At 36.5% G+C, this 23,659-nt stretch overlaps 1 protein-coding gene across 1 annotated transcript in view; it reads right to left on the bottom strand.

The window, feature by feature from the left end:
- Positions 1–3,318: 3,318 nt before the first annotated feature.
- The window catches only part of LOC309673780 (formin), a gene marked incomplete at its 5' end in the record, with an annotated part of 142,110 nt that continues 121,769 nt past the window's right edge, over positions 3,319–23,659 (bottom strand). Inside the window, 4 exons of the mRNA XM_082485644.1 lie at positions 3,319–3,456; positions 4,549–4,633; positions 16,810–16,959; positions 20,133–20,184. Coding sequence (XP_082341770.1) covers positions 3,412–3,456; positions 4,549–4,633; positions 16,810–16,959; positions 20,133–20,184 — 332 coding nt within the window. The 3' untranslated portion in view covers positions 3,319–3,411. The remainder of the gene's footprint in view (positions 3,457–4,548; positions 4,634–16,809; positions 16,960–20,132; positions 20,185–23,659) is intronic.

Below are 23,659 nucleotides of genomic sequence, written 5' to 3'. Positions count from 1 at the left end.
ATAAAGCACATGATAAAACATTTACATGGGTTAGTCATGGCTAAACATGTGGGTAGTCTTCATAGATTAATAAAAACTTAATGAAAATATAATTTATATTGTCAAAAAATCTCAAAGATGCTAAAACACCTTTCAAGTCTTTCATTTTAAAATCAGTAAGTGGTAAAGTTGTAAATAAGGTAAAGAGCACTTCACAGATTACTGATATTTACTCATCTAAACAGAATTCTTCCTAACAATTTGATTTAGAAATCAGTAATGTATGTAATTTCCCTGGGTAATAAGCACCTACTGAGTAATATGGGTTTTAATAGTGCTTTGCTTTACAGACTTTGAGAAGCTTGACAATAACAGAAGATTTGAAAACAAAACAAAAACCAGAAAAAAAAAAAAACTCTTAAGCCACATCTACTTTGTGGTCACAGAAGTGACTTCTGTGTAGTGTAGAGGTATTTTAAATTGCATAGCCTGGAAAATTATAACTATCTAGCTATTGCTGTTTGGCTTAATTTCGTCCACTCTCTACTTTTACTTCCTTGTCAGCAATGTAGACACGTACCAGAGACTTCTGGTCCATTCCATCTTTTTATTTTCTTTCTTTTCTCCTTCTCTGCTCTTATTCCCCCCAAACTAGAAAGCTCAGGGTAAAGTTAGGCACCAAACAATGCAAACTTAAAACAGAAATTTGGTGGCACTTGGCAACCCCAAGATGAATGCTGGTTGGTGCTCACTTGTTATGTCTGTAGTACCTAAATATTTCATAATTAAACAGCTTACACAGATATATAATATCTATTAATATCTCTTCTCTCATACAACGTTTTAGTTAAGGTCTGCAGGTGTACCATTATCACTTCAATCACTGTCTGAAGACACTTCTGGGTATGACTAGGGGTGTAAGTGGGATATTTAGCTGATGAATTCCATCCAGGAGTCTTAAAGTCTTGATTAAGAGAATGAATCAAATATCTGGGTGAATTCTTTTTTTTTTTTTTCACTTAAAAATAGTTTAACTACTAGTAGAGGATTTAAGTCATGGGTGAAGCTGGAATCAGAATCTCTGTCTTGAGAGGAAAATCAGTACAACTGAAGATAAGTAAGAAACGATGATTCTGTGCTATATAAGTTTTTGAATCTTCTGAAAAAATATCCTCAATTCTCAAAACTTTGGCAAATTGATAATCTGAAAAAAGAATTATAAATCTGATCAAGGAATGCTTTACATCAATATTTTTAATTTTAATCCCTTTTTATATACATTTTTCAACATTTCAAAATGAAAAGTCAATTTGAACTGGAAAATGAAACTTCACATTTAGAAATTTTGAAACAGGATATTTCAATAACTTAAAAACTTTTTTCCATAATATATTTCTAATGAGAATTTTCAAAACTCATTCTTCTTCACAACCAGTGTTACTCTTGTTTACTAATATTTCAAGTATAACATTTCATTGAAAAATTCCCGATCAAGTCAAATGGCAATATACACTATCTTTATGATAGATAGAAAACTACATCAAAACTCAACAGTTGTTTACTTAAATACTCACCAGAATTGCCTTGCTTGCTGTTGTTCTTTGGCTTTTATAAGCATTATTGCTCCTATTGTTTATCACTAATAATATTGGAAACAAATGTAATTTACCTTTTTGCTGGAAGACAGAAAACTTAAATCTTTGGAATTTATTTCTCTGCAGTGGGAACAGACAAACTACAAATCAGATTATTTCTGCTGGTATATTACTGACTGTTTTCATAAGAGTTATGCTTACACATCTTCAGTGTATCTGCAGGAGCTAGAAACTCCAACACATACAAGGGAATCTTGATTCCCTTATTTTTATTTATGCAGGAATTTAAGAAACCTGCAGCATATGAAATCTTCAAGTCAATTCATGAATGGGGGTCTCCACAACTGCTGTTCTTAAGAAGCGCACACTTCGAGGGATGACTTTGCCTTAGGTTTTGTCACAGTTTCTCTATCTAATTTGCTGTATGGATATTCTTTCCAGATTCTAAGCAAAGGACTAATACCTTCCCCCCATTACCTTTTTGTACTTTTTTGCTTCATCTAATTTCTCTTCATAACCAACTTCAGGCACCATTATCACAAAGAAGGGGATTTCTCTCTTATGGACAGCAAGCAGAAGCATGTTTTTTCCAGTTTGTCGTTCCTATTTATAGGCCGTTACCTATTTGTATTTAAAAATCGCTTTTCTGTTTTACCTTGAATCAACTTCTGCTTCAAGATGTCTCCTAAGAGTGCAAATCCTTAAAATGCAGTAAGAATCTTCAAATAACAGTGGATATTCTGTAGGCTTTTTTTCAGGCTCTGCTACTTTATGGGCAATGGGTACAACGTTACAGGAGGACAGCGAGACTCTATTATTTCTTCCTCAAGTTTTACTTATTAAATTACACGTATCTATATGTATGCCGGACATATTCTTCATACAAATATACGGCCGAAAGAGCAGCAGCATAATTTATTTTAGAGTGAGATATTCACTGTTTAAAAGAAAGCTTTCAATAGAATTGAAAGCCAGGGATTTAATGGCAAATGTATAGTTTCATGGAGACATATTGTTGCATTTTAGTTCAATGTATAATGACTAATAAACCCATCATTTTATGGAATTGGTATTTTCAATATATACTGAAATAAAAATATACATTTTTATCATTTTTCTTTTGAAGCTCAAAATTTAGGAAATGTTAGTTTAAAACCATAAAAATAACGAATCAGTTATGCCATCAATCATAAAACTAAAGAATTTGAAGCTATTCCTTTTCATGTGCAAAATATTGTTTCCGTTTCAATGTATGGCATAAACTGAAGCTTCTATAAAAATAGTTATAGTAAAATACAGCATAAATCTATAATTACATTTAATCAGTTAGAAAGGTGCATCCAATACTTAGACACTGTAAAATTATTTAGATTCAGTCAATTTTACCTCAGGTACTGCTGAAGTAACACAAAGCATGATGTAATAGTCTTTTGTAAGCTGAATGGCATATTTGCTCTCATCTACACAAAGCCCTGTAAAGAAACCTACAGGTTGTTAGTACTTAACTCAGCATCCACAAAGCTCGTTTTAGCTCTTCCGTATTAATGCATTATGCACAGAGTACTTTAAATAACCATTAACAACCAGAGGCATTTTAAGCAATGTAAGGAAGAGTTACAGAAAATAATTTTGACTCCCCATGTAAAACCCTTCTTAGAATTCCCTCCACTGAATGTACAAACCCCTCTGAAGGAACGGAAAAGTCTTTAGTGGATTGTCTTGGAACAGACCAGCAAAGCACAATTCGGTATCTAATATAAGGTGCTCCCTGGGCCATGGGTGTAGTAAAGCATCATGCAAGGTATGAAGTCTCACTATCTTTTTCATCTTTCTTCTTTCAGTTGGCAGTCACACTGGCTTCCTTTTGACGTAGTCTTTCTTTCTGTTAAAGAAAAAGCAAGAGTTTTATTATCATTCTTGTCTCTAGTTTTCCATCTCCTCTCAAGTTGCCACGAACGTCTGGTCTAGAAGCCTGAGAAGTACTAAACAAGTCACAGTAGATTAGAGCTTTCTTTAATTAAAACAAAATTAATGCCTGGAGGACTCAAGGAAGGCTCAGAACCAGTCCACTACTTACTATAGAGAAACTGAGCTTGCTTTAGCTACACACTTGTCAAATACTGTACACCTTTAAAACTACACAGCTCCGTGAAGACCAGCGCAGCTAGAGAAAACCAGAGACATTTCAAATTCATGTGAATCTAATACCTTCTCTTGTCTGGAATGGTTTCCGCTGACATAGAGGCTCTAATTAAGCATTAGCTAGATTATGTTGTTTAATAACCTCTTCCCAAGCAAGCGCGGTCATTCGTGGCTCTGCTGCCTGTCCTGCAACTGATATGCTTTGCTGGGAATGGAAAGGACATACGGATTCCTTCACGCACATTTCCTTCCCTTAGTCTCCTGTTTCCTACAGTTTGACAAATGCTGATCTAACCTGTGTGCCTCGCACACAGACAAAAAAAAGCTTTCACCTACAGTCGAAATTATTACTCCTCTTTTCATGTCATATCAAAAAACCTGGGAAACAGCAAGGAATAAAATGGGGATTTAATCTCTTCTGCCATTATTCAACAGAGCAAACAAGATTTTGTAAGCTTTGAAAAAAAAACCCTATACTCAGCCATTGGACAAATATATGCAGTGAGCCTCGATGCACTCGAGCATGGAAGAAAATACACGAGACTTCAGCGGAAGGGGGGAAGAAACCAGAAAAGCAGCTCTTAGCGTATTTTCTTATCTAAAAGAGCAGAATCATGCTTGGGCACAACTAAGCGAAGTTTTAAACTTAATTGTTGGACTACTGTAGGGCATAAGCTTATAGGTTTCTCCTTGTGAAGAAAATCATTCTGCCACATGCAAACGGAGCACCCTTCGTCACCCTTCAGCAACAGCAGAAACCCACCCTCATTCTGAATGACAAGAACAGAGTCACAAAACCCCTCTGAATGTCACATTGAGAAACACATCATACCAGGCTAGCTGTAGGATTGATTTTCTTCGTTTCAACTTTCTTCTCTGCAGTTAACTTGCTTACTGATTGCTGAGCCACTTTAATTCTGGAACAAAATACATAGAAAATACATTGTTAGATTCAAAGAAATTAAAGCTGTTCTGGCTCTGCTTGGTATATACTCTATCTGTAAGAACCGTCACCACTAACTTTTTTGGGCACATTAGCCCAACAAACTGCTATTACTATTCAGAAGCACTTAACGTAAGTACCAAAAGTAGATCAGAGTACATTTTTAGCGAAAAGCAAAAGGAGAGTCTGCCTGCACTGCTCACTGGACATGTCACCAGGCAAAAAATTTTTCTGTTCTTGCAGGATCTGGGTTTTATGGAGTATCTTTCCCACCAAAAAAAGCTGCAGTGTCAAGGCAAGAAGATACTCCCCTGAAAACCCCAAAGCTAGCTGGCTCGATCTGTTGTATATATAGAATATACTATTTTAGGAGGCCATTTGCCAGGCTACACATTATATTTCCTCTGAAAACCTTGAAATGAAACCGTCTGTCAGTTTTTCCTTAATGTTTTCCCCGTCGCTTTACATAGAATTGCCTGACCAGCCTCATTGCTGTGGTGATAGGAGGAGAGGCAAAGAGAAGGGGTTCTGGTCTAGGGGTAGTTAAAGCTGTTGTGTGTGCAGCTACGGACCAGTCTGCTGAAAGCTCTGTTGAGATAAGGGGAGATCCGATTCTTCAGTTTCTTGCCTTTTGCTCTTAGGGTCTTGCATACAGAACCCTTGTTTCTGCGGGGATTTAACAAGAAGAACCCAATCAGAAGTTTAATCAAGAGGAAAAGGAAAACTAGAGAATTTAACAAAAAGGGCTTTAACTCTCCTCTTACAGACAGCGGAAAGGGCAGGGGAAATTATGTGCTAAGCAGCGACAAAAAGGAAAGAAAATTCTTGGCACTCCTAATACAGGATCTGCCCAGCTATCAGTGCCTTTAAAATGCTGATGCCATAAACACCTACTTTACAATTCTATATGCAAAATGCAGAGGGAATGAAGTTGTGAGTGAATTTTTACAAGCAAGGAGAACTCAGTAAACCAATTTTCACTAATGCACACCGAATCAGTCTTTTACTATAAACAACACATTTCCTGGCACTCTTCAACTGAAAAATTCTACTTTCTTCTCCTATTTAATTTTTTCCACTGGCAGAAATAATTGCTATGGCCAGTCAAAAAGTATTTAAAATACCATGTCCAGTTCAAACCACTTTCGACACACTCAATTTTTGAGGAATTTTGGAAGAAAAGCAGAAAGGAAAGGGGATTATAGCTGCAATTACTGATGTGTACTTCCTTGCTGTAACACTAGCAGAAAAACGAGATTCTTTCAAAAATATAGAACACATTCATAACTTCATTATTGTGTTTATCAATGCTCAGTGTCGGAGACTAAAATTCCTTCTCTGAGCTACGTATTTTAGAAGCATCTGCTGGGTAGTTATTGGCGTTGTCTCACTTCCCAGTGCTTAAGAACAGGAGGAAAGAGTTACACTACTTTCAAGTAAACTTATTTTCAACCTTGTTTAGCTACGACATTGATTCAAGCTGTAAGTACACCCTAAAATACACAAATGTGAAATTATTGTTGTGTACATTTTAAAATACATCTGAAGTCTTTTTAAAACTCAATTGGTGTTCCTTGTTTCTACAGGTAAACAACAAAGTGGCAACACACCATTTCATCATTTTACAATTTTTTGTTAATCAGCACAGTTTACTTCTTAATGATGGATGACAGCAGCTACTGGACAGCATCCTATTCCTCACAGCTACAAAGTTTATGCAAAGACGATGATGTATTTCAAGTGACAGTATTCAGGTTCAGCAGAATCACACCAAGGGATCGACTTCTAAACTATTGCCTATTTTGAGCACATTTTCATTTTGATCACATTTGCGTTGGTCCTAGGAGCGTTTTCCAAATAGTTTTTAAATGTTTAGAGTATGTATTATCCTCTGAAGGGAGAATTCTAGGGATTATAAGCTTTTAGATTTATGAGCGTCGCTGATTTAGGCCTAGCTCTGTGTATTTTATTCCACATTTGCACAATTTCCAGGAAACTTGGATTTTTTAAAGTAGAATGCGTAGTTTGGAATACCAAATAAAAATAAACCAGCTCGCTGACATGATTTGAATCATGTGATATTTGGCTCTTAAAAATGACAGACTAATTATATATTATACCTTGGTCTCCTAGGGAAAAAAGCCATCACTTTGCTAAGATATGAATAATAAATTTAGCAGGCATTATCACAAGTGTAAGTGCATAATTGAAAAGAAATGTAATTCTTTGGGAATTTTTAAAATCAGATGGTTCGATTTTAAGAAAGTAGTTAGCTCAATAATTACATTAGTGAAGCACCCATGGGGTAAAGGTGCCTTATAAATAAAAATAATTCTTTGTTAAATGTGGACAGGGTACTAGAACTGACTACTGTGTTTGGAAGCACTGTCCTTGAAATGAGAAAAATGAAATAGTACGAAAACTATCAAATTCAAAATCATAAAACTGGCTAACAGCAGAAGTCTAGTCTTCATACTTTTTCCCGTTATTTTGCTGTCATTAAAAAAACCCTGGACACGAATACATGGTTTTAATTGTCCATTAAAAGCTATGACAGCCTTCCATCAAAACTTACAAACACACAATATTCTTTACCCGCATCTAAAGTTGAATGTATGCACAACATTTGACTAAGTCTGTTACTGAAACAGGTAAGTAAAACCAAACAAATCACACACTTAAAGAATTACTAGCTAGCACCTAGACAAACTTAGGTATGCCTCTTCTCTGTTCTATTTTTTTCTGCCACCTTCCCTTAGCACAAATAGAAATAATTTCCCATCTGTACAAATCATGCAATAGCATAATTTTTTTTAAAAGCTTTTCATTAAAATAATAAAAATTAGAAGTATATTAAAATTAGAACTAAAATTAGAGAACAATAAGGTACAGAAAAAACAAAACTACAAACAAAGTACATTCAAAAGGATAGAACTAAACTACTAATTATTTGTTGATCTTTTCTTAGACCCATATATTATGTCATTAACCAATCTGCAGATATACCACACAACATGCTAGTATTTTTAGTTAACTTAAAACAAACTCATAAATGTATTATAAAGTTAAGGCATTAATTGTAGTTTATGAGAATTTATATAGATGTAAATTGTTTAACTTCTTCTTATAAAAGTATAAACTTCCTCAGCTACTCTTAATTGTTCAGCAATTACTTGTTTAAAGTCTGTTTGAAGTAAAACAAAAGCTAAGTGACAGAACGACAAAATGTAAGATAAATAAATATTCTGTCAAATTTCCTTTCTTCCTTGTGAGTAACTGCAGTTATATTAGATGGTAATGAAGATGGCCAATTTTAACATTTATACTTTATAGAAATTACGTGGAATAGAAAAGAATTTGAGGGAGTATGGGAAATCCACTTAAGTCTTGCGTTCAGTGTAAGGGCCAGCAAAATATCTAAAGAGGACTTTGAAAAACATTACTAAAACATTTGCTGTAGATTTGCTAGACTATGTAGCGTCTTAGTGACACTGCTTAGAGGGTGAGATTTACAAAGTATGGGCTTAAAATGTTTACTCACTTCATCTTGTCACTTAAGCTCGTTTGTTACTTAAGTGTTACATGAGACACCAAATAGAATTTGGGAGAGGATGCAGAACCTCACATAGTAAAAGGGCTCCTCAGAGAGGCAGGGAAATCATTAAGACGGTACAACAAGCAGCTGGAAAGACAATAGGGACTGTTAAGTTCTTCCACTTCGGGAAGTTCAATTAATATTTATTCTGACAAGAATCTCCTCAGAAGCCTTATCCTCGAGAAACAGTAGCAGAATCAAGCCCTGAAATAGAGCTCCACAATGTACAACTCGCAGACGTAGGCTGAACTAAGCATCCCACCAAGCACTCTACATCCCTTTCTTCTGAGCTTTTGTCATGTGAATTAACGCACAGGGGAGCAGCTCACCTGAACTGGATGTTTACAGAGGCATGACCACGAAGGGGAGTTTGGAGATGTGCAAAAGAATGGACTCAATGAAAAGATCTTTTTTTTCTTCCTATACCAGTATAAAGTAGCATGGATGGACGCACTAGTCTAGCCATGTTTTAGAGATTTCATGGAATAGGAATTGGGATTGAATCTAACAGATGTGAAATCAAGGAGGAAGAAAGGGGAATAGAAAAGTCAATAGTAATATATCTAAAACAGAAAAGCAAGAAGGGATAGAAAATTGTAGTAAAACATGCTAGAAAAATAGCGACAAGGACACTTGTGAACAGAGAGCACCGCAGACCAGAGACCAGAAAGGATGGTAGAATATCTGAATCCCAACAGAGAGAGATAAGGTGTGCAGGTGCTAATTTAGCAAGCAATAACACGAGGCCAAAACATTAAGGAATGCAGGTCGGTAAAGCCTTGAAACCTGACCCGCTGCAACAGGGATGTGTTCAAAAGAAAAGTTACTCGCCTTCAACAGAGAGCAAAAGAGGTCAATATAATTTAATGAATAAAGAACGTGTGGTGTATTGCACATTACCACACAATATGGAAAACAAAATTGAATGAAATTATCAAAACAATGTCTCTAAATAGGTGAACCATGACTCCAATACTGCATATGGATCTTTACTATAAGCAATGGAATATAATCGGCTTTTTCCTGCCTCTGTGTGGTGGCTGTTTGTCTTCCCCTGCAAATTGGATGCAAGTCAGGCATCTTAAATTAGAAGAGATTAGTGAAAACTAAAGATGTTATTTTTATTCAAAGTTATTATTTTGTAAATGGGGACACAGAAACTAAACCTAAACATAACCCCATATTTATTAAAAGTTTCCTTCATAAGCTCATTCAAATAGCTTTCCTCCTTACAGGAAAAATATTCTCAAGCCAGGGACTAACCAAATAAACTCATCATTTTCACCTCTGCTTCCCATTCAAGTCAGACAGAAGGTGTAAGCTGGCATGCTCCGCGCTCTAAAACCCTCAGTCAGGGAAACCAGAATCTCTTCTAAACCAGCCAGTTGCTACTCATGTATGTTCAGGCTTTGCTGGTGTGCGAACACAGACCAAATTATCTGGTTCTCGCTCAACCTCTCGATATTCTGGAATAATCCATTCTCTTTGCTTCTACAGCTCCTTCCATGCAGCTGGTGAGTTATGAGGACAGCGGTGGATTATGAAATATCTTGGAATGACAATTTTGTGCCACCTGAGCATGACTTGAAGTTCAAACTTCTCCCATAAGACTGTGTTGGCACGGGAATTGTGCAAACCAAATCTTCAGATGTGGGTGGAGAACGAGCAGGGGTAGCTGCAGTCAACATCAACTATCCAACCTAGAGCCAAGCTGCAAACCCAGCCCAGATCCTTAATGCAGCTGAACGTTGACTCCCCTTGAGAGACTAAGAAATATCCCCAGAGCTCAAATTCCTTTCATGTGTTACATGCCTTACTGCGCTCAGTCCTGTGTGATAACCTCTGTACGCAGCCCATAAACTAAGCCTTAAGTAACAGCAGCATTGCCTGAAAACACCGTTAGCCCATGCAATACAGCAGGTTACACTGCAGTCTCAAAATTTTAGAAGACAGATGCCAGTGTATTATCTGGTCTGGCAGATGATTGTATGAAGTCCTTGGTTAGCTTCACAATTAGGAGCCTTGTAACAGACTATGAAGTTTGGACATTGTCCACTTCCGTTACCGTCTTGTACAAGACAATTGCCTGATTGAGCCTTCAGGCTTAAATCTTCTGGAAAGAACTTGATCATTATTGATCAAATCTTTAAATTTTATTTAGAATAAATGTCCAGTAACTAAATCAGTACAAATACAGTAAAAAGTATACTGTCCATGGAATTTGTCTCCAAACTTCAAATTGTTAATACGTCTGATATGTCTCTATTTCTTCTGGATCTGCTGATAGTGTTTTGATTATTTATATGAAGTGGGTGAGAAATTTTAGCTCTGTAGTCACAAGAAAAAAAAAAAAAATGTTTCTATGCCTTTAGGAAAGCTGGTGCATAAGAAAAACCAATAGGAAGAAAAAGGCTACACCAGTTCAGATCAAAAATACGCTTCAGTCCATCTGAGCTGGCCACGGGCAGATACCTCGGAGCATATCTTTACCATTATCTACCTACACTGGTACAGTCAATTTCTGCTTTTCAAACCTATTATTGCCTTTGTGGCAAAAAAAAATCACTATGTCTTTTTTCACAAGATTAATCTGAGACCATCGACATGTTTTGTGCTAGAGATAAAATTCAAGAACAAAGCAAGCATTTAAAAAAAAGGACCTTTTATAAAAGGTACCATGAAAATAGGATTTTTGTCCTACTTTTAAGATGAAGTATATAATTCTGTCCATTAAATAATGACTATGTCTTCTCCAGCTATTGAGACAAACTACAGTTTCCTTTTTCTTTTCTGAATTCTGACCTTTAAAATTTGTATGCATGTTCAATCTGAAGGAGATGGTTTAATTTAGAATGCTAACTATTGTAGCAATCTTATTTTTGCAGTGTAAGCAGTGGGTCAAAATAACAATAATTAATTTTATATCTGATTATTTCATTTTTAAAGGGTAACACCTATAAAAACATAATGATAACCCTTGTCACGTTTCTTTTGCAAAACATACAATCACAGTTTTTGATTTAACTACTCACCGCAAGCTATTAATATTTTTCCTGTATTTATACATTTTCCCTATATTCAGACTTGGCTAAGAAATCCTCTTAAAATGTACTTTGACAGATCTTGAATGTTTTAATAGACTTATAGATAGGCATTCATATAAATATATATAAAATGTATTTAAGTTGTTACAAATATACATATTTGTTTTGATTCTGAATTCATAGACATGCCCACTGCAATTAAAACTAGTAGTCTAAAAAAAGGAATTGAGAGTGGAATTATATGTAGTCTACCATGGTGTAAGTGCCTTGTTGTCAAAAAAATACACCTTTGATTCAGTTATCATATCATAATTTTAAAAATAGAAGAAAGCAAAAAAAAGCAATTGCTATACCTGGATGCACAGACATACCGAATTATAAAGCTGTGAACAACAAAACTTGGTTTCTACCCAAAACAAAGCAAAAAAAAAAGTCTCCAATATTTCGTGAATATTATGGTGCATTTACATTAAGTTGTTTGTCAGGGATGAAGAGGTGATTGTCAAAGCAAATTTTATTGTATTGTAGTTGCATTCTAGTATTGAAGGGAATACTATGTCTGAAAGAAAATTGTCATCATATTCTTATCAGGAATATGATTTTGAAAATTTTCTTCATTTTATCTCTATAGTCATCTATTTATATCATATAATATCATATCACATCACATCACATCACATCACATCACATCACATCACATCACATCAAATCAATCTAGGTTTTTTATCTATCTGTAATACTGTCTTGCATTCCTAAATGGTGTGCAAATTTTGTCCAGGAAAGAGACAATGATTCAACTATATTTTGCAGTCAGCTAAGTTATTTTCATGGTAGGTTAAATGCAGGGTAGCTCAGTTAAAGTGTTTCCTTTACTTTAAGAAAAAGTCTCATAGAAATCTAATTAGATTTCTACAGTTGTGCTACATTTGGGAGCCAAGTAGTTTTTAGACCAAACAGGCTCTTGCAGCTGAGGCTGTCATTTAGTTCAAGGCGGTACTCTCTTTTCCTGTAATTCAGAGATTTTAAAACTGTCTGTTACACAACACAAAGTAGTTTTAAGTAAGGCTTAAAGAGCTGAAAGAGCCGGGACTCTTTAGCCTGGAGAAGAGAAGGCTGAGGGGAGACCTTATTATGGCGTACAAGTATCTCAAGGGTGGGTTGAAGGAGGATGGAGCCAGGCTCTTTTCAATGGACGAGGAGCAATGGGCACAAGTTAGAACACAGGAAGTTCCATTCAATATACGGAAAAAGTTCTTTACGGTGAGGGTGACAGAGCACTGGAGCAGGCTGCCCAGGGAGGTTGTGGAGTCCCCTTCTCTGGAGATTTTCAAGACCCGCCTGGATGCAGTCCTGAGTAATGTGCTCTAGGCAATCCTGCTTTAGCAGGGGAGTTGGACTAGGTGATCTCTAGAGGTCCCTGCCAACTCTGAAAACTCCATGATTCTGTGAAGTATAAAATTTTAATTTTGGAATCTTAGATCTTTTGATGTATTCTTGCCACTATTAACTTTAAGCTAATACATTTTTAATTATACCTTTGCATAATGATAATTCAGCATATTACAATTAAATTTTGAATTTTCTGAGCCATATTTCTTGAGAGACAAATTATAATCCAATATAACCCAGATGCTGGAAGTAAGAGAAAAAGTCTGGAGAAAGGAAGACTTCCCCTTGGTTGAACAGGAGAGGTGCCCGAGGACTGGAGGAAAGGCAATGTCACTCCAGTCTTCAAAAAGGGCAAGAGGAGAACCCAGGAGACTACAGGCCAGTCAGCTTCATCTCCATCCCTGGAAAGGTGATGGAACAGCTCATTCTGGATGTCATTTCTAAGCATGTGGAGGAAAAGAAGGTTATCGGGAATGGTCAACATGGATTCACCAAGGGGAAATCACACTTCATCAATCTGATAGCCTTCTGTGATATCATGACTAGTTGGGTGGATGAGGGGAGGGCAGTGGATGTTGTCTGCCTCAACTTCAGCAAGGCTTTTGACACTGTCTCCCATAACATCCTCCTAGGCAAGCTTAGGAAGTGTGGGTTAGAAGAGTGGACAGTGAGATGGACTGAGAACTGGCTGAATGGCAGAGCTCAGAGGGTTGTGATCAGTGGCACAGAGTCCAGTTGGAGGCCTGTAACCAGCAGTGTTCCCCAGGGGTCAGTACTGAACCCAGTCTTGTTCAACATATTCATCAACGACCTGGATGAGGGGACAAAGTGTACCCTCACTAAGTTTGCTGATTACACAAAACTGGGAGGAGTGGCTGACACACCAGAAGGGTGTGCTACCATTCAGCAAGACCTGGACAGGCTAGAGTGTTGGGTGGAGAGGAACCTAATGAAGTTCAACAAGGGCAAGTGTAGGGTCCTGCACCTAGGGACAAATAACCCCATGCACTGGTACAGGTTAAGAAAGCAGCTGGAAAGCAGCTCTGCAGAGAGGGAACTGGGAGTACTGGTGGACAGCAAGTTGACCATGAGCCAGCATTGTGCCCTTGTGTCCAAGAAGGCCAATGGTCTCCTGGGATGCTTTAAAAAGAGGGTGGACATCAGGATGGGGGAGGTCATCCTCCCCTTCTACTCTGCCCTGGTGAGGCCACATCTGGGGTACTGTGTCTGGTTCTGTGCTCCCCAGTTCAAGAAAGGCAAGGAACTACTGGAGAGAGTCCAGCAGAGGGCTATGAAGATGACCAGGGGTCTGGAGCACCTCTCTTATGAGGAAAGATTGAGAGACCTGGGTCTGTTTAGCCTGGAGAAGACTGAGATGGGATGTTATCAATGCTTAGAAATATCTAAAGGGCTGGTGTCAAGAGGATGGGGCCAGACTCTTCATTTGTGCCCTGTGATAGGACAAGGGGCAACAGGCACAAACTGGAACATGGGAAATTCTGTCTCAACATGAGGAAAAACTTCTTTTCTTTGAGGGTGACAGAGCACCGGAACAGGTTGCCCAGAGAGGCTGTGGAGTCTCCTTCTCTGGAGAAATTCAAAACCCGCCTGGATGCTGTCCTGTGCAACCTGCTCTATGCGAACCTGCTTTAGCACAGGGCTTGGACTAGCTGATGTCTAGAGGTGCTTTCCAACCTTTAATCACCATTCTGTGATTAAAATTCCTATATAAAAGTAAACAATGAAATAAATTTTTAGGTATCTATGTGACTAGCTAATTCAGACACATTTTACTCTAAGCTTTTGCTGCTCCTCCTGAAATTTGAAGGATAATCCAGGTGTAAACAGGTTTACAAGGATATCAATGCCTGAGTTTCAGAACCTAAGTTTGAAAATATTGACTTGAAAATATTGACTTACATGGCCAATTCTTCCTCTTTAAAATTTCCTTTACAACAAAAGAATTTGATCAACAGATTTTTTTTTTTTTTTATTAAATGCAAAACAAATAGTGCATCCAATTAATTAGCCAGTTAAGGAAGACAGCTGTCCATTCCTGTCATACTAAGGTTTTTAGTTACCAATGTGCACAATGACTCTTAGCTTGCTTTCAAAATTTCTTGGACAGCAGCTCATCAAGTGTTACTCTCATACTTTGTAAAACAGAACCCTTAAATGGTCATGACTTTACAGCACATTTTCAGGTGATGAAAATAGTTTTACCATCATTCCAATCTACTGATTTAATGAGTTTCTTCTTTTCAGTAGCACATTACAAAACAATTTAGGAGGATGAAAACAGTTCTTCTGTCATTCTAATTTACTTATTACACAATGCTCCTCATTTCAGCAGCTCATTGTCTTGATGAATCACCCAAATTTTGAATGTACAGGACAATGAGTTGTCTTTTTGAGATTAATGAAACTTTGTAAAAATAATTTGAAGTGAAGTCTGAAAAACAGTCTATATAATCCAGAAAGCGTCAGCACTTTGAAGTATTGCAATAACTGCTGCTCTGCATTCTATTGGTATTCCTTTATATTTATGAATAGGAATAAAGCTACACATCAAAGGAACTGATGAAATATTTGTGCTGTATTTTTATTTGTACATTTTATTTATATAATTTTTTAAACCATGAGAAGTTCTCATCTCACTCCAGTAGGAAAGCACAGAATATAACAGTTTACTTACAAAGATTTCTTGAGCATAGTACTAAGGAGGTTTAAGAAGTTATGTAGTGTTAAAACATTTACAAGGCATTTTAAATCAATTTCTTTGAAGGGATCATTGTATGCCATCAGCAAGGTGTTAATTACATAAAAAGGAATGGATGTATGGTCTGCATTTTTTTTTCCTTAGATAGTTAATTTGCATTCCTCCTAACTGCTTCTGGAACAAAAATAAGTCATGATTCAGCAGAAAATATATCCCTGAGTTGATGCTTATCATGCTATAACAATCTGCTAGTGACTGTTTATTTTACACAGTTTTTAATGTGTAAACCAAATTTGCTTACTGATCTAGACACAAGGAAATAAAAGATTCTTTGAAAATGTTTGCAGTTGTCAGTTTCTAAAACCAATCTAATCATAACATAGACAAGACGAAAAGCTACAACTTTCAAGTGTTTAAAACCTATCATATCTGTAAAACAATGTTGATAAGGTTGATAACCTAATTTATAATTTCTACATCCTGTCCTTTAAAATTTACTTCCACATGAACCTAAAAGTCCTACTGATTTGTAGAAAAACGGAAAATGTAAGTGTAAAGGAGTTTACTACTTTTGCTGATATTTTTAAAGATGTTTTTCTCTAAATCTGTGTCAGTTTGGAATAAGCACCTGGATTTAAATTTCATGTTGAAAGTGAGTAATCCATTCTTTCCCAAAGCATGAACACATTACCGCTCTTTAGGTCCTTTCAAATGAATTGAGAGACAGTTATGCACAGTGCGCTTGTAGTGGAATTGTTTTTTCTTTGTAAAAGATTTTAAGCTGCTTTAAGAAAATCAAGCAAATAATTGAAGGGTTTTTTTTGTTGTTGGTTTTTTTTTTTTTAACTCTAACTAATAAAATCGGGAAACTGTGGTGAGATCTAGCGGCAAGTAGTTTGATGTCCTCAGCAGGACACCAAAAGTCAGAAGTAGTGCTGTAAATTCAGTGTGGGGCTTCGACACTGTGCTAAGTGTGGCCTGAATCTCTGGGGCTTCCCTTTGATGCAAGTGCAGTATATTAACTGGAAAAGCATTCACTTTTATTTGTCTGTACTGTCTGCGACAGCAATATCGCCTCATTTAGGCTAGTTCAACATGAAAATGCACAGAGAAGCAATCTGTTACAAATTAGCACAGCTCCCCTTTCATTTTACTAGCTAGTAATTGGAAGGGGTTACAAAAGTGTAATTTATCAGATTATATGTGTTTATCTTTTTGTGGGGACAGCATGCCTTTGGTGAATTTTCCTACGCACCCTGAGGGAATAATCTTTCCTTGATGTCCATTAGATCTGAAAGAAAACAATGACGCCTGTGAAATATAGGAGTATAATTTGTTGGGTTTGAGAAGGAACAGTTTCCCAGACATCTAAAATGGTATTAATGACTTTATTAGAACCTTACCGTTCCTTGGAAATGCTTTTGCTCTCTCGTTTCCAAATGGTCTTGAAGTCACTGCAGAATTCGTACCACACCGTGAAAACGTAGTTTGGCGTGATCTCCTTCTCGCCAGGCTTTGGCTTTATCCCAAAGTATCCCACTGTTTCTTCAAAGCTATGAGGGAGGGGGGAAAAAACTGTCAACACATAAGCCCACTGGGGAAACAGTTTTTCGGAGGGCTGGTTCCCCATTCAGTAGTCAAGGCTGGTAATTACCGTAACTTCCCCTTAGCCTTGGAAATCATAGCAGCAATTCACGCCGAGTATAACTAACCTTCCAACACCTACCTCAGTCCCGGGAGGACAACTTACAGATGCATGAGCCATCATAGAGTTATGCCACACAGGCAAATCATGGGCATTCAATTTTAATGAGAAAAACTTAACTTCTTGCATTTCAGGAAATTCTGTGTTATATCTATTTCTTTAATATTATTCTGCAACACTCCACGAAGGTCTTACTCTCCCATTTATCTTTACTGAAAGACTATGAAAGGGTCACATCCCAAATCAGGAAAAAATCTCCAGGCTTGGTTAAAAATAACCTTCAAGTACTTAGGGAGAATTGGGAGTAGCAACAAAAAAGTCACAGACAGTGCCAGTTGTCAGTTTGGAGAGTTTCTACCGAAAGTAAATCGTCTCCCTCCACGTGTGTCAATAAGCAGATAATTAATGTTATGAAAATACATTGCCAATATTGTAATGCTTTTTTATTTTAAAATGTGGCTACTGAATTGCATTACAGCTAGTAGTCTTTTACTAGAGACAATACTTCCAATAGTATTTTAAATGACTGCGTTTTTAACTGATTGTGCGTTTTTAACCTTTATGATATTGCTTTGCATAGATAAAATGGAATGATTCACATGACTAGGAACGTGAAGATTTATCTAATGAAAAAGAAAGTATGTTCACTTTTGTAAAGGTTGAACCACTTTTCTCTGCAAGGCAGTTGTAACAAACCTGAAAGATTTGGTGATACTTATTAAAATAATGCTACAATTTAAAAGAAAGGTAACAACGTATTTCAAAATAACTATTTTTTCTTGAAATATTGATTTTATTTAAGCAAAAGAAAGTAGTATTCTTCTTTACAGTTGCCAATAAGTCCTAAATCTAGAACACAGGAAGGAACCTTGAAAATAAAATAAAATAATTAAGAGGTATTTTAAAGACTTGTAAGGAGTCCCCAACTATTCAACCGATGTCACTTGAGCAGCAGCTTCAGCAGATACTTCTTTCTTAACTTTTACTTGCATTTGAATAGTCCATATTGCATGTTTTCATACAAAATTGCTAAGGTTAGGGTCAAGGGTTTTTTTGCGCTAGGTTGAGACTCAAGCTTTTAGCTAGGCTTGAAGAATATAAAGTAACCATCAAAAAATACAGAAGTTACCCCCAAAAAATAAAGGAACATATACTCCGGCTGCTTCACAAAGTAAAGCAGCTTGGATTTTCGCCACACAAGCTAACATGCTTTCAGTTTTTTTCTACTTTAAAGATGGACACAGCTTCTAGGACATGCCAAAGAATATCACGTATTGCTCAAAGTGAGCTATTTATATTTTTTAAATCCCCATATATGATAACCTTAACCTTTAACATTTCTTACATAGGTTTTGTATGAAACATGTAACTATATTTCAAGTTAATTGGTGATCCATTGTAGAGGAATCACAACTAAATATGTATGAATAAGCCCATAATATTCAGAGTTGAAGGGTCCTGTAGTGACACTACAAAGAGAAAATAAATAAATAAATAAATAGCTAATGCAGCTTTAAATACCCATGTAAACTATTTAAACCCTAAAAATAGTAAAATACTTCAGTCATAATCACATGGTTAAACCAGTTCGTGCCTACCAGGAAATGTCATTTCCATTATATTCACTTGGGCCAAATATTCCTCAGCTGTTCATACCCCTTGACGAGGACAGCTGAGCCAGGAAGAGCAAGACCAGAAACTCTCTTCTCAGGTTTGCTTCATGTAACACCAGCCCCGTTAACATCACGCTCTCTTCTTCCTAACGGAACCCTTCTCCATTACAGCTGTAGCCGATCCAGTTGTCCCGGCATGCTCGGGGATTCTGAATTCCTGCACACTCTGCCGTCACCCTGACACTTACTCCTCATCCCCTCGTTGTGGTTCCTCTTCAGCCCTTCCCCCAGTAGTTTTGCTTTCACCCAGCTTAATCTAGCTTCCTGGGCTGCTTTCTGACTTTCAAAAGCAACAGATCTTTTTAGCAGTAATTTAAAATACTGGATGTTTAGACAGCAATTGAGAAACCCAGACTCTGTATCAGTCAACTGCAAATTAAATGTACCTCCATGCCCTGGAGGGCCTACTCTGCTCCAGAAAGGCTACAAAGCAGGTAGAATATGAAAGAGTCTGCGCCCCAAAAGGTGGGTTTGGAGCTCCGTAGAACGGGAACAAGCCAGGCAGCCACCCTTGGCAAATGAAATTAAGAAGTGAAGCCCCAGTTGATGGAGCCAATTTAGGCACCTTCTGCAAGCAAATGGATACAGTTCACCTAAGACTTGAACTGCATTTGGGAGGTGCCTATCTCTCTTTTTCTTGACTGTACAGGAAGACTAACCGAGGCGTCTCAGTTAGGTGGAGTGACTCTGAGCTCAGAAAAGTAACATAAAAATCCAAACTACCACAGATCTGCCATTAGTGACAACGAAGAACAGATATTGGTAAGAAGTTAAAAATTAATTTACCCAATTGATTCATAGCAGTTCCATAGTGAACACAAACAAAGTTAGAGACAGATCCTTCACTCTCACTCACGAAACTATAATTTGGTAAGCAATATTTGTTAGAAATACTAACTTATTAAATATTTTACTATCTATCTATAAATCCATTTATCTCACTTCTCCCCTTATTTTGCCTCCTTTGACCTAAGTAAGGCACAGATATTCAGGAAAAAAGCCCGTCCGGATTTCACTGGTTTAGTGTACTGCATTCAACAGCCTAAGTGATGAAAATGTTCAGTGATGACAAAATACACTTTTGCTACATTAAGTGGTTAATCAGTTATTACAATATTCTGTATAACTCTGACTCAGTTCAATGCTGACAGTAATTAAAACCTCAAACACTCTACACTGTTTGGCTAAAAACCCAACTGAACTTTTTCCTGGGAGAGTACATAAGAATTTTTCAGAAAGCGTATTACTTCTTTGAAGTACAGATCCTTTTTCCTATTTAATGTAATTCCTAGGATCAATAACATCTTTGACCAAAATAAACTGTTAGAAAACACTAGCAAAACCTTACCATTTTTGTGCATTTTCCAAACTGCTCTCTTCTTTTTTACGTTCTTCTTTAGCTGCCAATGAAAAACATTTCAAAGATACACGTTACTGCCTTATTGTTTTACAGTTCCCACAAATTAAACATCTCTTACATTCAGAATTGGCTGGTAGTATACTAAATGTAATAAAAGTGATAAACATTTGCTTATTTTCAATTTTTATTTATTTCTTGTACTTAGCTCAATGCTTCTAATATACCAATAAAGTGTATTGGACTGGAAAAGTCATTTGAAATCCATACTACAATGTATAGTTGTAGATATTAATTTGAAGAAAAAGCAAAAAATTAAACTTGACTTTGAGGTTTAAAAAAAGAACATTAAGCTGTGTACGTTTCTTTATTGTTGCAGACCAGAACTTGCAAATTTAAACCTGTTTTTGCAGTGCAAATAATTGGAAGCTCAATTGGAAGTTCAATTGGAATTGAACAGGTACCAAGCATAGTTAACACCAACTGTTCCATATAGCTATCACATTTTGTTCAGGAAGCTGGAAAATGAAAACACATGTACTAAGCTTTAAAAGTATGGTATGTACATGATTTTTTTTTTTTTTGAAAAAGCAGCCAAGAGTTTGAAATATGGTTAGTGAATCTAAGCCCCTCTGTTACAGAATGCTCACACGAACTACATAAAAGGATTTGATTTTCAAAGGATGGGCACTCTCTACCTTTGAAAATGTTTCCTCAGCTGGATACTCAGGCAAAGCACTATTTTGTTCACAAAATCTTGATCAATTCTTCTTAATACAGAATACCACATATGTAAAACAATACTAACATAGGAAAGTTATTCCTATTCTGCATTAGAATAATCCTGTAAGTGCAAATGTTAATATAAACAGAATTCAGGCACTTCTTTATACAAAGATAAAGAGCTGTGTCTTTTTGCTGCTCAGTCTATAGGAGCGCATTGGCCGGTTGAAATACAGTTACAAACTTGAGTTTACAGATAAGGTCACTGAGAAATTGATCCTGAACGATTCCATTTCATTATAAGGCTACTGACACAGAGGTTTGTACCAAGAAAGTTAAAAGAATTTAAAAACTGGATGACTTAAGAATATTTGCTGTCAACAAAACAAGTTAATTTCAACTCATATGTTTACCTATATTAGGCCAGTATGTTGGAGATACTTATTCACATTGTTAAAGCCAGAAACGATGTTGTGTACCTTTTGCAAGGAAAACAATTAATTCTATACCATTATATTCTCCACCTCAAATCTTGGTGGCAAGACAGCTGCAATTGAAATAGATAGGGCAGTTCTGATTTATTGTGTTTATCTCAGGCTCTTGATAAATTCAGCTAATGTTAACCTACTATACTTAATTCATTATTTCCACAGCTCTTTCATTTTATATTATTAAAACTAGAAAACACAGGTTGGAATTCTGATGGTTCATGATGATACAGAACTAACTACATATAGAAATCCAAAGACGGTTAAAAGCGGAACTGTGTATAAAATTGTACACTTTTATGATTACATTAATAATTTCTTTCTGGTTGTTAAGGAAGTGAAAAATTGTTAAGTAAGGCAAATTTCCAAGCATAACTACATTCACAGCTACAGCAGAAACTGAATATCCTCAGGTCTCTGCACATGAACAAGAACGCAATAACTAACAAGGACAACTTGCTTATACATTTATAATCAGGTGGTAACACCTGACTTACTGTTTTTTAATCTTGAAAGAATAGAATAAGGGAAGATAGAGGAAAGAAATTTTAATTTCTTATAGAAAGTAGAAAAAGGTATGACTTCTAGGAAGGAACACACAAAGTTTACATCAATATAACAGTGTGTCTGTTTGTGTACCAATATAAAGGAAAAGAGGAAGGAAATAACTGTAATATATGATAAACAGCATTTTCCATATTTTAACTATAAGCATGCCAACCAAGGAACTATTTAAAAGTATTCATTTGAAATTTAGATGTTGAGTTGTTAAGAAAACAAACAAACAACTCTCTGCAATAAATTCTAAGTAAATAGGAGTTACAAATACTACATAATGTGTAAGACAAGAAACCGGAGCAATTGTCTAATCTTCCGTACAATTTCTAAGTAATCTTCCACTCAGAATTTGTCATATCCTGCTCTTTTTCTCCCGCTCCACAACTAACACTATCAGTGCTGTCCGTAAAGGTTTCCATGAAACATTGTATTTTCCTCAACAGAGTCCTCAAAGCCCCATAGTAAAGGTATCAATCCTCATCTTAATTCATGGAATTACTGAAAGCAATTAAAATGAATTACGTAAATGAAGGAACTTCTTTCTTTTTATTTCTCTGGCAACACCACATTTGCTTGTGTAGAATTTCCCTTTTGCTGTAGTGGGATCATGTAATTCTTTCATCCTTTGACCACATGCTTGATTTCAGTTTCCTCAGTTTCCTTAGGAATATAATAACAGATTGGCACAGGGATTCACTTAGCCTTATATCCTGCCTCTGGCAGGCACTGACGCAGGTGCTCAGTTAGAGTTAAGGACCAGGACCAACACACGATCCTTCCCCCAAGTGTTCTCTGAAGGTTCTGTAGTTCATACAAAATGTCTCCTGCACTGGGTGTCCTTTCTATGTAATTCTCAATGGATTCTCTCCCAAGAGCTTGCTTATTCTCTGCTTAAGCTTTTATAAGCTTTTTATCTTCTACAAACTGCTGTGGCAAGTGTTTTATAGCCTAACTACACGGAGCACATTTTGCTTGTTTTGAAACAGACTCCTGATACCTCTCTCTATTTCTTGTATCGGAGAAAAGCAGGACTGCAGTGAACATTGAAATACAGTGACTACTGGCATTAGCTTTTTGATTAGGATACTTTTGAAGCAGTTTTTCTCACCGTCCCCATTTATTGAGCATTCATTTGGTTTGCAGATAAGTTGTAGGGCTTGCAAACTAATTTCCATTAGGGGGAAACTAAACAGGAAGCTCCACAGCAAATGCACGCCAATACTGAATAGGGACAAAAGGACCAAAATAAGGCTTGAGCCTTCAGACAGCTTTGAAACACAGAAGTTGGAAATGTTCACCTCAGATTAAATCCAACTCAAAGCTTAAACCTCTACTGTAAACACAATGGCCTTAGCTGCTTCAGTCTGCCGGTCCAATCCTACTGCACCAAATTATTCCATAATGCAGCCGCAGATATTCTACATTACATGTATACAGATTACATAGAGGTCCTTCAAAATTACTTCCCATAAGCTGCATTTGGTAAGGAGACTCCCTTCTGTCTGGCCCTGGAGTTTTTTAGGCTTGATCCGCTTTGAAAATGATGGGAACTGTCAAATGTAAAGTTTGCTGTCTGGTTTCACATCTAAATGCAAGTTCTTAATACGCTCAACTGGTTGGATTTAGTTAAGTCCATATCCTGAATAAAGTATCAGATCCTGTCATACGACAAGCAGACAATCTTAATCAATATCTCTTCTTTGAATTTAGATATGAAAGCCAGGACCAATTAAGAATGTGTCTTTCTAC

The sequence above is a fragment of the Vanellus vanellus genome (genome assembly GCF_965231255.1).
Source record: "Vanellus vanellus genome assembly, chromosome: 6".
NCBI classification, from domain to species: domain Eukaryota; kingdom Metazoa; phylum Chordata; class Aves; order Charadriiformes; family Charadriidae; genus Vanellus; species Vanellus vanellus.
Note: the sequence above shows the minus strand (reverse complement) of the source record. Positions and strands in the feature narration are given on the sequence as shown.